This window comes from Pelobates fuscus, chromosome 9 (assembly GCF_036172605.1).
Source record: "Pelobates fuscus isolate aPelFus1 chromosome 9, aPelFus1.pri, whole genome shotgun sequence".
Classification (NCBI taxonomy): Eukaryota; Metazoa; Chordata; class Amphibia; order Anura; family Pelobatidae; genus Pelobates; species Pelobates fuscus.
In genome coordinates, this window is record NC_086325.1 from 133082359 (window position 1) to 133096296 (window position 13938).

Genomic DNA, 13938 nt, shown 5'->3' on the forward strand with positions numbered 1-13938 from the left:
GGAGAGGTATTGGATCAGTAAGGAGGGAGCTGAGCCATGAGTCAGGGAATTATTACATGTTAACAGGTGATTGCTGTTCAGACATCTAAGTGATGCTGGGAAATCAGTAATAAAATGTGTAGGAAGCATACATGTCCGTCCGTCCATCCATCTATCTGTCTCTTTATCAATCTATCTATCTATCTGTCTGTCTGTCTGTCTATCTATCCGTCTCTTTATCAATCAATCTGTCTGTCTGCCTGTCTGTCTATCTGTCTGTCTGTCTGTCTGTCTATCTATCTATCTGTCTGTCTGTCTGTCAATCTATCTATCTGTCTATCTGTCTGTCTATCTATCTGTCTGTCTATCTATCTATCTATCTGTCTGTCTGTCTGTCTGTCTATCTAGCTATCTTTAATATATTTTACTTGTCTCTCTCTCTCCCCCCCTCTCTCTCTCTATAGATGTAAAAACAGATCAAATTCGTATCTTGTAATACCTTATTTATATATCACTCTCTCTCTCTCTGTCTGCCTGTCTGTCAATCTTCTTGTCTCTATCTGTCTCTGTCTCTCTCTCTCTCTCGGTGTGTCTCTTTCTCTTTGCGTCTCTCTCTCTCTCTGTCTCAAATCTGTTATCCATCCCATTTCCCTGCGGCTGTCCCTGAAGACCAGAACTCCCTCTATCTGTGTGTTCTCCAGACAATGGGTTTTATATTATTAGTAAATCGTTATATTCTCCCTCCGATTCTGTTCCTAATAATTGGCATCACTTGCTCTGCTCATATTTACTAATATTTCACCTGCAATAGAGCATCACTCCAGCCTAGGGGTAACCACATCCCCAGCTCCAAACTACAGTATCCATTAACACAATAATAATAATACCTTAATATTAAACCTCCACAATATCATACCTAACCCCTATACAAAAATAGACATCAAACACTACACTACACAAGAACAGACAGACAGACAGACAATAGATACAGAGATAGATAGATAGATAGATAGATAGATAGATAGATAGATAGATAGATAGATAGATAGATAGATGATAGATAGATAGATAGATAGATAGATAGATAGATAGATAGATAGATAGATAGATAGATAGATAGATAGATAGATAGATAGAAAATAAACATTTGCAAAGGATCTATCTGTTACAAGTTAGCTATATGTTACATATGAATTTCAATACCAATCTGAAAATATCAATACAGAAAAAATCTCCCCAAAGGAGCATTTTGTATAATGGAATAATCCTACCCTTTCGTGTTTTTTTTTTTCTGTGTTATTATCATTTAATTAACCCTATTAGCTCTAGCTAAAGAAGTTCTATTTGATTGGGGTATTTGTAGATCTATGGACAGATAGCCTGTGTGTCAGGGACCATAATACAGGGGCTGACACACAACAAACACCATCTTGCAATGGCTATTAATGCAATTCTTCAAATCAGTCAGGTTACCGGCCAAAAAAAAGGGCTTGAAGTAGGGAATCCCCCACCTCCCCACTCAATGGAGCTGTTTGGTTTATTTAGTAATTATTGTTTTGGGATAAGGAATAAAGGCAAAGTACAGGAAACTACTTAACACCATTTAAACCGAAGACAATATTGTAAGTCCTGAATACACCTCAAATAAACCCCATCAAGGCTCAAACCTGCACTTTTCGTTTTACATTTATACCTTTAAACAAAAGCTTCAGAGAAAAACGGATTATTTTTGCATTATATGAGATTAGTAATTGTTTTTTTAGGGAGCGCTTTAGAGAAGTCGATTGGATTTTTTTTTTTTTTAACACCACTTCCAAATCGTAGTTTGTTTGTTTGTTTGTTGTTGTTTTTTCCGGGAAAATATTCTGTAAAGAAACCAGATTTTAAGATATTTGTTTCCCGATGACAATAAAGAATTATTAAGATTTAGTAGACGTGAAATTAAATTATTAGATTATTAAATAAAATCTTTTTTTTTTTTTTTTTACAAATATTTTCTGTTACCTTATTCTAGAGATAAAATTAAAAAAACTCTAATATAACGTTATATATATTATTAAATATATACATTACAATATATAGTAATATTATACCTAGAAATTAAACAGGCTGCGTGCAATTTAAAAAAGACTCAAACGCAGCAACATATATCTATATACATATAAAATGTACAACAAATTCAGAATTTTACTGATTTTGAGACTATTTTTTTTTAGTTATATTAAAATTGGATTTTTGTAATTCTAGATTTGAGATTGTAGCTTTTTAGTTATAAGATAACAAAAAATAAAGCCATACACAAACTCCTTTTTATCAGACCTGGGTTTCTAGTTAAAGACGAGCAAAATTGTGTGTGTGTGTTTGTGGGGTTTATTAGCGTGTGTGTGTTTTTTTGTATGTTTGTAGCAGGTGCCCTATTTATTTCCACTGGTGGGTTAATGGTGGGATGTGAGAGGCTGCTTCTCCCCCCCTCCCATCCCCTTGCCTCTCCTTTCTCTTCATGTCTCTTTATCCCAGAGGGAGGGGACCTCTCAAGGTTTGGGTTTTTTTCTCCCGTTTTTTTTTTTCAGTGGAACAAGTCTATCTTTTCAACGTCATAGAGGTCATTAATAACCAATTAGGAGAGACATCCAGTCCCATATAAAGAGGGGAGTGCTCCTGAGAAGTGGGATTCTGTTTTTTGGAAAGAGACAGACACTGCACAGTTGGGTCTCTCCACCTAAACACATCACTTCCAGTCTGCTTTTCTCTTTGTTGATAACCCAAGGTTATTCTGGAAACCCTAAGCTCCTGAGAGCAACCAGAACAAGCTAGTTACACTGTGCCAGTTGATCTAAGACCTCTCCACATGATGGGTTCTGTGCTCCCAGCAGAAGCCTTGGTGCTGAAGAGTGGACTGAAGCAATCAAGCCTGTCCCTGGCTGAAATGATCACCTCTGACATCCTTCACAGCTTCCTCTATGGTCGCTGGAGGAATGTCCTTGGGGAACAGTTGTTTGAAGAAAAGAATAACCACAGCAGCCCCAAAACTGCCTTCACAGCAGAGGTCCTGGCACAGTCCTTCTCTGGAGGTGAGTACCAAGAGCAGGCACCTAGAAGGCTCCCAAGCCAAGGGGTCCAACTCACATGGAACTTAGTGTGGGCTGGAGGAACATAAAGATACAGTAGCAAAATCCAGAACTAGGTAGAGAATCAGGAAGGCACAAATTGTGTCATTGTTACCACTTTATGTAGCTTTTATATGCTCACCTGTTGGGATAAGAATTTTTTTAAAAAAAGATATACAGTACCATTATTTATTTAGTTTTTATATGCACATCTGATGGGATAAAAATGTATAATTTTATAAATTTTATATATATTATATTATATTTATTTATTAATGCATGCAGATTTTCACACCCATGAATTTTAATATATGGTGTATTTCTTGTTGTTTGGGTGAGTTCTTTCAAACTGTTAGATTTAACTAAACTCCCATCAAATCTCATCTCACTTTAAGCTGAGTTCTCTTTTCCCCCAGTCTCTTCACCCATCTTACCCCATGTCCCCTCCCTGCCCCCCCCCCTCCTCACCTACCTCCCCAATCTGTGGCTGCTCCCCTCTGCCTTCATCCCTCTTATTCCTGCAGTTTAGCAAGGCGTGTAATAGACCCAGACTTGGGGGAAAAAAAAGAAAGAAAAAGTTTAAATTCATTTAGTTAACTTGGGCTTGACCTGAGAAATTTCCCCACTTAAACCAACTTAAAAAGAGACTAAACAAAAAAAAGGTCTCTTTTCTTTTAAGATGTCTCAAATCCTTACTGCTCATTCATCAATCTCAGGACAATAACTCTCCTTCTCTCCTGGCATCTATGGAGAAAGCATTATCCTTCCTTTTTCAAATTTGTTCTTTTCCTAATTTACCATGAAAACTAAATCCATTTGCATTCACTTTATGTCAACCATCTAATCTCACCATTTTGTTTCCCAAATTCCTTCAGCTTTTATAGCAAGTCCTCTCTACATGCTTCAGAAATGTCTAGCACTGGTATTCATAAAGGCTAATGAATTTAGAATTAGTGATTTCACTCTTGTTGGGTTTTATGAATGCCTATCACTTTAACAGTGTGACAAATTGCTAGATGGACAGATAGGGTCCATTATTTAACCCCTGTCTTTTTCAAAACAAAACCCTTTGTGTATCTTTTTCTATAACAGGTATGCTTTTAAAAATTCCTCTAGTTAAAAAAAAAAAAAAAGATCCATTTTTAAATTTAAATAACTGTTGGTTTTATCATCAGAAAAATAATAAAAGGGAATTTTATAAAAAAAGGAAATAGGAAGAGAAAAAAAACCTAAATGTTCATGGAACGAAATCAGTTTTAAAAGCGATCTGTTTATTTGACTTTTTTGTGGTTTTGTTTTTAATTTTTTGTTTTGTATCAAGCGATGAAAAAAGTTTTTTTTTTTTTTTTTTTTTTAAGCATTCTATTGGCAAAATCTCATTTTATTTCTTTATTTCTATTTTTTTTTTTAGAGGTAGGATATTGTAAGTATGTTTTTAGAAACAGTTTAAAATGTATTAATATTTTCTGAGTCAGAGGTAACAATGTCACGTTTTAATGCTCGCATTAAGTAAAGAGATTAATTAAAAATAATAAAAAAAACGAGTTAAAAGGATAAAATAGGATGTCTTAAAATCAAAGCAATTGATCGTCAATAAAATACATGAACCGCTTTTATTGCGATACTAGCTTTAAATTCTACGTACATACCATCATTAAATGCGCACAGCCAACCGCTAAGCGAATAGCTCATTCATATTCTTTATATATCAGTACTTATATATATATATACTGTATATACATTATTACATGCCTAGATAGTAAATACATAGCATTGCTTTTCAATCTGTTTGGTGTTAACTTTAAACATCTTCCATATACGCTCTACATATTATGATATATCTATATAATATATATTTAGCGCACTTGTAGTCATTATTGGTTTATGATCTAACTATCCCGCAGCGCTGTAGAATGGAATACATTAAATATAATATAATATTCCATTTAGAATTTCTAATTAAATATAGTCTTATATTACAGTCTGGCAATACTCTGTCGGGATGACAATTTGTAAGTGTCCATTGCCACCATTGCCACCCTTGGTGATGGGTACCACTGATGAGATATCTAGATACCACACTGTATAAATGCCAGGCTATGCGATGGGGAGATATTTTTGGGTCCCTTCTCAGTTGAATAGGCAAGAATATACGCCCTGCCAACCTGCTGGCACAATATCTGGGTACTTACTATCTTAGCAATAATGGTCATAAAGGGGTATTATATTATCTGCGTTTTAGGTTAGAGGTATCAGATATGGTTCTGGTTAAGTAGGGTATAGATATGCCAATTCCATTGCCAACTTTCCATACTTTGTCCTTTTTAATAAGTTTGACCGTCAGGTAAGAGGTGCCAACTGTATATCTTCTTAGTGGCAGAATGTATGCACGTGAGGTGCCTACTGATGGTATCCCAGACCGAGCACAGACCACCAGGGCGCTATAAGCAGTTCTGCCTGTGTGCTGACCCACTTGCCCTTCTTGTTTCAGAGGTCCAAAAACTCTCCAGCCTGGTGCTGCCTTCTGAAGTTATCATAGCCCAGAGCTCCATCCCTGGAGAAGGCTTGGGCATCTTCTCCAAGACCTGGATCAAAGCTGGCACCGAGATGGGACCATTCACTGGGAGGGTCATCTCACCTGAGCATGTGGACCTGTGCAAGAACAACAACCTAATGTGGGAGGTGAGGAGTCACGCTGATTACTTTGCAAGCTAATATCATCCATGTGCAGATAAAAAGAGAATTACATAATACAGACAGTGTCATGGACTTCTGTAGAGTCTGGATATATTTCGTGATGAGGAATGGAATAGTGTGTTTTGTTACTGTATTTTCTGAGGATACTTAATCCCCATTGTGATCTGTTAGGGCTTCAATTAACCCACCCAGGTAGAACACTGGTATCACTGGATCCTGAGGCATGGGGGTCTTTTTGGCAGGGTAATTTTATCTTCAGGGTATAAGGAACATATCTCCTGATCAGCAGATATGTCAGTCAGATAGGATATAAAACATTCCTCAGTCTTATCAGAGTATGTCATTCAGAGAAAGGCATTCATCCTGAGAACCTCAGGAAAATCTAGATTGCCCTTAGGTGGTAGATGGGGGTGGGAGGTTGTAGACTCATTAAAAAGATAATGATAATTAACAAGATAATCTGAAGTGCATGCACTTGTCAGACTCTTCAAGTGTCAATTCAAATGTCAGTACCCACCCATTTTCATATAGGTGTTGAAAGACTAAAGTGAACAAATCATTGTTTCATTATGTTTAATCAAGGACACATATAGATAATGCATGTCACAGCTCTTCACAGATTCTAATTTGCAGACATTAAAGGTGCACACACAGATTCGCACACAGGCAAGGATACACCAAAAACACAATATTAACATTTGTATTAATATGATCAAGTGATAATTTAGCACAGACAATATGTGGGTCTGCATTGTAATTATGAATAGGGCTGAACAGCTTTATAAAAAAAATCTTGCCATTATTATTATTATTATCACCTTTTATTATCTGTTTGAGCTTTATTAACCTGGAATAATTTTATTCCAAGCATTTGTTTTGTGAAGTGCCAATTCTGTAGACAGATGGAAGCACATACATACTGACCTATTTAAGTAGAGAGCCAAGGATGAAAGTGATAATTAACAGCACTTAAATCATTATTTGTAATCATTATTTAGTATTAGAATGTATTGGCCTATGATTAAGTACTAGTATGTGTGTGTGTGTGTATATATATATATATATATATATATATATATATATATATATATATATACATACCATAGTGTTCAAATAGAGATTGTAGCCGTATTAGTCGTATCAGTGATGTAGATGTAAAAAACAGATAGAATTCAAATTTTATCAGTTTTTACATCTATATATATAATATATATATTATTTGGTTTTTTTAATAAAAATTTAAATATATATATTTTTTGAATTTTGGTGGGCTTAAAGAGTTTCTTCCTCTCTACACGATGCTGTTGTTCTTGCTGGTTTTCATGTTGTAATTAGTTTCATACAGTGACAAAGATACACATCATGCATTTGCCTTAGACTTGAGAAAGGGAGCTTTTTCCAAAAATGTGTAATTCCAAAATTCTCTTAGTGTAATGTTAAAGATATTGCAAGACATGGCAACAACCTGTTACATCAGCCGCTTATTTCACCTTGTGGAAGCTGATCAAATTTGAAAGGCACAGATTCTTTGATTTAAGGAGGTTTATTGATCTGAAGCTGCGACCAGTAATGAGCCAATTAGATTGATAGCTTCTATTTTCTATTTTTTTTTCAATTCTTTATTTTGGTGATGACAGTTACATTGTGACAGATATGCATTGTTTGGCTTGCGCAGAAGCCCGATGGTGTCTTGGCGATAGCTTCTATTTTTATAACACCTATAAAATTAAATAAAGAGTATCACAAGACTTGATTTGATTGAGACATAGTGATACAGTAGAATTCGAGCGCCCACCTTCAAATGTGATCTAGACTAGAATACAGATGGAGCTGACTGAATCCGAAAGTGTTTATGTCCTATTTTTCTCTAAGCAAAGCTTAGAGAATGGTAATTCTTAAATTGAAGTCTTTGGGACAATTGCTATTTAATAAGCAGAGTAAATCCTTACTTTGCTATGAGAATCAAGCCTACAGTGTATAGCAAGAATGTTGAACAGGGGCCTAAACCATGGCACGAGGCAGTCAATTAAGATAATTATATGATAGTGCCTCTGGTTGGATAGGTACCTCTTTTGGTGGCCCAATAAATGTGACTATTTTGCCACATACAGTATGTCAGATGAAGCTTACCCAAGTAATTGAACTCAACCACCTCTAGTCTCTCTTTTTATTTTACTCTCTATTGGCAAGTAACTGTTTCAACAAAGAACAAAGACATTTAATTTGAGGGTTAATTTTAATTTGAGGGTTGACAATCATATCATTATGGAAATTAGATGACAATTGTAATCTCCCTTTTACTTCAGTGATTAATTATAATAATACCCATTTACACTTTTCTTTCTTTCTTTTTATATTTATTTGTATACAAGTTCATATATATAATTTAACAATCAATTAAATGCTACCAGTTTCGGATTTTTTATTTTTTACAGTTAATTACAACAATGGACCTTTGTGTACAAAAATTATATTGCTTTGTAAATTGAATTCGTGCCCAGATAGAAAGCAAAGTTAGAATGCAGAGAATATCAGTTTGAATACAATTCTTGCAGGGATATTTTGCATGATGCAACTATTTGAGAAAATCTGACAAAAAAATATGGAAAACCAACACATTTAAATATAATGTATTATTGACAATTCGTTGTATGGCACCAACAATTTAACCCCTTAAGGACACATGACATGTGTGACATGTCATGATTCCCTTTTATTCCAGAAGTTTGGTCCTTAAGGGGTTAAACATTGGTTGATACATCACTTAAAGGGCTTCGAAATATTACGAGAATATACAAGTTTAAACAACATGTGAAATTAAAAATGACGGTGTTATTCGCTAAAATAAGAATTTAAAATAATTTTCAAATTTAAGGTCAAAATAGCCAAACCAGAAAAATTCTTACTACTCCAGCCTTACATTTGAAATTCACTGTGTTCTTACTTTAGTGAGTAAGCCTGTAAGAAAATGAATTGTATTGTTGTCAGGAATTTGTCAGTGGCTAGACTGTTTCTAGAAAGTTGGCCTTCAAATTTGGGTGATCACATTCTTTGTGGACTCAAATATCTTTCCACAAGGGGCTGGCAAAGTATTAAATGAAATGTAGTTTCTCTAAAGCCTATTTGGCATAGTGAAAATTAAAAATCTTGGAGTATGATAACCCGGGATAATTAATTTTAAGGAGCCATATCATTGTGCATTTTTGTGAAAGATGGCAGTCATCAGGGAGTAACTGTTTTATCTCTATGTGTTCTTCATGCAGGTATTTAATGAAGATAGCACTGTGCGTTACTTCATTGACGCCAGCCAGGAGGACCACCGCAGTTGGATGACATACATTAAGTGTGCGCGTAATGAACAGGAGCAGAACCTGGAGGTGGTACAGATTGGGAACAGCATCTTCTACAAAGCCATAGAGGTGAGTGGTGGAGTGTACATGCAATGTGTTATATGGATGTGGCTCACCACTTCCATATATGTGGCCAGTGCAACAACCATGAAAACCAAGAAACCCCTACAAATAGCTTATTTAACAATGTTTAATTTATATTTGATTTACCATTAGAGATGTCCCGAACAGTTCGCCGGGAACTGTTCGCCGGCAAACATAGCTTGTTCGCGGTCGCCGCGGCGGGCGAACATATGCGATGTTCGGTCCGCCCCCTATTCGTACTGGAGGTGGGAGGGTCTGGGAGGGTGGGTCTGCTGCTGATTGTCTGGAATGTGTCTGCTGACTGTGAGGTACAGGGTCAAAGTTTACTCAATGATGACGAATAGGGGGCGGACCGAACATCGCATATGTTCGCCCGCCGCGGCGACCGCAAACAAGCTATGTTCGCCGGCGAATAGTTCCCGGCGAACTGTTCGGGACATCTCTATTTACCATCAAACCTACAAAATGCTGTCCAGAACATATTTTGACATATTGTAATCAAAAGTTCATTGGCTGCATCTCAATATTTCAGAATTGTAGGTCAGGGTAGTGAAAAGGCAGGCTCCATTCTTGTGGAACTGCACATTCCACTGTGCTTTGCCAGTCTTTGCATAATGGGTGCTGGAGATTTATTTGTTAGGACATCCACATGACAAGTTTTCTAAAACCAGGTGATACAGGAGAACATCAGGGATTTGCCCGTGGTAGTCTTGTGACTCAGTTGCTCAGTAAATGTCAATGACCCTGAGGTCATGTAGCGACTATGTAAAAAAACAGCTGGCCAGGGTCTCTCATGAGCTACAACGGGGCACCTTACTATTAATGCTAACAACGGGAAAGCAGCTTTTGGCTGGGACAATAGGGTCATTCACTGTTCTGGTCACACAGCAGGGGAAGTTAGTATCTCGTCTAAGAGACAAAAATCAATGTGATATCCAACAAATGGCAGGGTACAGTGAATATGTTGTCAGCAAAGCCATGATTATAGATGTCTACTTTAGACAAAGCTTGAAAAATGGACTTGACTGATCCCGGAAACTGCCTTTATAGTTAAGTTAATGAAAGCCTTATTTCTACCCAGCCATTAGTTGATTTTTCTTTCCGTATATACAAACAGTATATATATATTTGGATTGGCTCACAAACTGCCCCAGCACCTTCTGACTCTCATCCACAGGGCTGTGGAACAAAAAAGCACAGAAGGCACTAGATTGTTCCCCCCCCCTCTACCCCCCCACCGCCCATTCTGTTGGGCTCAAGGTCTGCCCTGCTTTATATTGTTTGCAGCCAGCAACACATGCAGCTAACCGGCTATATGAACCTACCATTCATTGCTTCTCTATTTTATTCCTAAGGATTGTTTGTTTAAAGGAAGCATGTAAAATAACCTTCTATTCAGCAGCGGCCTTGGTAACCAGGGAGCTGACGTTCTAGAGTCAAAGGAGGGACCCTATTTTATATCCAAGAGAAGACTCGGAATGCAAACCATTCCGTGGCTGCTATATATAAAATGATAAAAAATAAATAAAAAAGAAAATAGGTACTCTAAATGAACACACTGTACTTCTGGAGTGCAATGCCACATCAGCTTAAGATTTGACCTTTGAGATGCTATTAACACTTATGTTAAGATCTTTCATTGTAAACCTCAATCATCCAAGGAGCATACTTTCTGCTTTATAGTTATTAGCATCATTAACCTAATATTTAGATTTAAATGGGAGGAGTGTCTTTATAATCCCACTAGTCCTTAAACACAATCCGAATTCAGTGGCGTTCCATTATCATAATTATAATTAATTTATATATGTTATAATTCTTCAAGGACTATAAAATAAAGTCTCTGAATTTAAAAATATAATAAAATATATATCAAAGAATAATTCTTACCAAGGTTGACAATATCAGATGCAATGTATATATAGTTACATAGGCTGAAAAGAGACAAGCGTCCATCAAGTTCAGCCTTTCTCACGTCTGTTTTTGCTCTTGATCCAAAAGAAGGCAAAAAAAAAAAAAACAGTTTGAAAAGTTTCCCAATTTTGCAATAAACTAGAAAAAGTCCTTCTTTACCCCGGAATGGCAGTCATATATTTCCTTGGATCAAGAAGGTATTACCCCACAAATTAAAAATTATATCCCTGAATATTATGTTTTTGAAAGTATTTAACCATTTAACCAGTTGCTGTTTAAACATCTGTACAGACTCTGACAAAACCACTTCTCTTAGGCAGAGAATTCCACATCCTTATTGTTTTTAATGTAAAAAAAACATTTCCTTTGTCTTAGACTAAATCTCCTTTCTTCTAGTCTAAATGTGTGACATCATGATCTATGTATAGTCCTGTTTATGAATACATTTCCAGGCAGCAAAAATTACAAGCAATCTATTATTCAAATTAATACTTATGAGGCACCAAGATATTACTCAACAAATAAGTTGAAATATGTACAATTTAATTATTAAAGGGGGCAATGAGTTTGCCAAGAACATTAACAAAATAACTATATTAACTGTGATTCTTAACAGTCCCTAATTTTCATTTTCACAGACTATCCCGCCAGATCAGGAATTGTTGGTTTGGTATGGAAACTCTCAAAGCAGTTTTCTTGGAATCCCAGGAGTCCCAGGCATGGAAGAGGAACAGAAGAAGAATAAGCATGGTGAGTACTGGACGGATGCCGAAATTAGAGATTGGATTCTAGAATTTTCACTGTTTATGCACTGGAATCACATTCACAAATATTGGTATAACAGAGTTATTAGCCATATTGTAAGCCTCAGTTTCATTGCAGTTTGCATTTTATAGCATATTGGAAGAAGCAGTCAGTTTTTTCTAATCTGCGGATGTTCTGGTCACTGACCATCGTCTGAATTCCAGTTATATTCTGATTGGCTGAAAGCACTATGCAGCCAATTAAAATATACCTTTCATTTCAAACAGGACACATAGATATTTTACCACTTTAAACCTCGTAGAATTTGTCTGCAACAAAGGTTTCTTACAGCAGCGAATTTCACAACATTCAAAGCACAAAACTAAGAGAGGGCAAGGACTCATTTACTAGACAGTGATATGGTGTCAACTACATTTTAAAATTAAGACCAGTTGGTGAATCTTTTTCCAATGATGCCAAATCGGCCTAAACTTTACACTTTAGTTGTCAATGCACATTAATTCATTGTTTAGTGAAAAAGCCTCTAATTGATTCTTAACTCTTTACACGTTAACAAGATAATTTCTGAAGATTTTGGTTTATAGACGCAAGGAATATTTTGTCACTTATTTTAACAAAAATTATATTATACTCTAAAAGGTACTATTTCAATATCTTTTTTGGAATTCTTATTCATGTATATGACTACATACTTTTTATGTCAATTTTGTTTGCCCTGTTTTATTAAACTAAACTGGTATTTAAAAACATATTGACCAGAACAAGTGGTTTACTTTCTAACTTGGTCATCTCTTTCTTGCAGATGAGTTTGGGGGTGTGGATACTTCAGGACCAACAATGAGTGGTCGCATGCGTTGTGTGATCTGTCACCGTGGTTTCAATTCTCGCAGCAATCTTCGGTCTCACATGCGGATCCACACATTGGACAAGCCCTTCGTCTGTCGCTTCTGCAACCGCAGATTTAGTCAGTCCTCTACTCTACGTAACCATGTTCGTCTACACACAGGGGAACGTCCTTATAAGTGCCAGGTTTGCCAGAGTGCCTACTCACAACTGGCAGGACTTCGAGCTCACCAGAAGAGTGCTCGTCACCGCCCGCCCAGCAGCTCAATGCAGGCTCACTCCCCTAACTTGCCAGTCCCACACCCAGCCTCACTGGCACATCACATCCCTACTATGGTACTTTGAAGGCAGCACAATAATCACTATCCATTGGTCTCAAGGCCAGGCTTACATATGGACATTTCTGTATACCTAGGTCTGGGGCTGTGGTGGTTTAAGCTGTTGGTCTATTTTGCAGATGGGCTCTTGTACCTACAAAGTTTGACACTGCCAACCAAAACATGTCACTTATTAATATTAGACTAGACTTATTTTGCCTACTAAACATTAGGTCTGGTGTGAGAGCTACCCAGTTTCACCTTGAGGTAGTACATTCATGGTATATAAGATCATTTTCATGGGTAACTTCAAATGACTTGTTGCCCAACTGGACACATTAGACAACTGGACTTGTTGTCCAACTGGACACATTAGACAACCTTTAAGTCAAAAGTCATAGTCAAATTGACAGAGAATCCACCACTTGTGGGACATTTAGTAGGGCCAATGAAATCAAGAATTGTCCTCTTCCTAACCAATATAAAAACCATAAAACATGTGGAACCAAGAGGAGTCATAGCTCTTACTTAATCTTAGATTGCTAAGAAGGGATTTTTAGGGGGGAAAGCATCATAGGAGCCATAGTCCCCAGCAGCTGGAGTGCGGGCTCAGCCTATTCCTCCCAAGCTCTCCAAGGTTTGACACCCAATTCTTGACTCCAAAATGGTGACAAATCTTTCTGCTTACATACAGAGAGGCTTTTTTTTTTTTAAATAAAGGAAAATATAAATATATAAATAAATCTATAAATATATATATAAATAAATGCTTATCTATACATACAAAATAATTAAAAACGATATATATATATAAAACTTCTAAAGTATATGCAGCGTTTGCAGACAATGGTTCTTGGCTGAAGAATAAGGGGGGGAGAGATT

At 36.5% G+C, this 13938-nt stretch overlaps 1 protein-coding gene across 1 annotated transcript; it reads left to right on the forward strand.

Moving 5' to 3' along the window:
- Nucleotides 1-2665: 2665 nt before the first annotated feature.
- On the forward strand, nucleotides 2666-13246 carry PRDM12 (PR/SET domain 12). Its single transcript, XM_063431295.1, has 5 exons — nucleotides 2666-3050; nucleotides 5578-5768; nucleotides 9047-9202; nucleotides 11770-11881; nucleotides 12699-13246. The coding sequence occupies exons 1-5, from the start codon at nucleotides 2828-2830 to the stop codon at nucleotides 13082-13084; spliced, it is 1068 nt and encodes a 355-aa protein (XP_063287365.1). The 5' UTR covers nucleotides 2666-2827; the 3' UTR covers nucleotides 13085-13246.
- The last annotated feature ends 692 nt before the right edge of the window (nucleotides 13247-13938 follow it).

Coding starts and splice junctions, on each gene's coding strand:
- PRDM12 (XM_063431295.1), top strand. CDS start 2,828: ATGATGGGTTCTGTGCTCCCAGCAGAAGCCTTGGTGCTGAAGAGTGGA. Junction 3,051..5,577: donor GGCACAGTCCTTCTCTGGAG/GTGAGTACCAAG, acceptor TTCTTGTTTCAG/AGGTCCAAAAACTCTCCAGC. Junction 5,769..9,046: donor ACAACAACCTAATGTGGGAG/GTGAGGAGTCAC, acceptor TTCTTCATGCAG/GTATTTAATGAAGATAGCAC.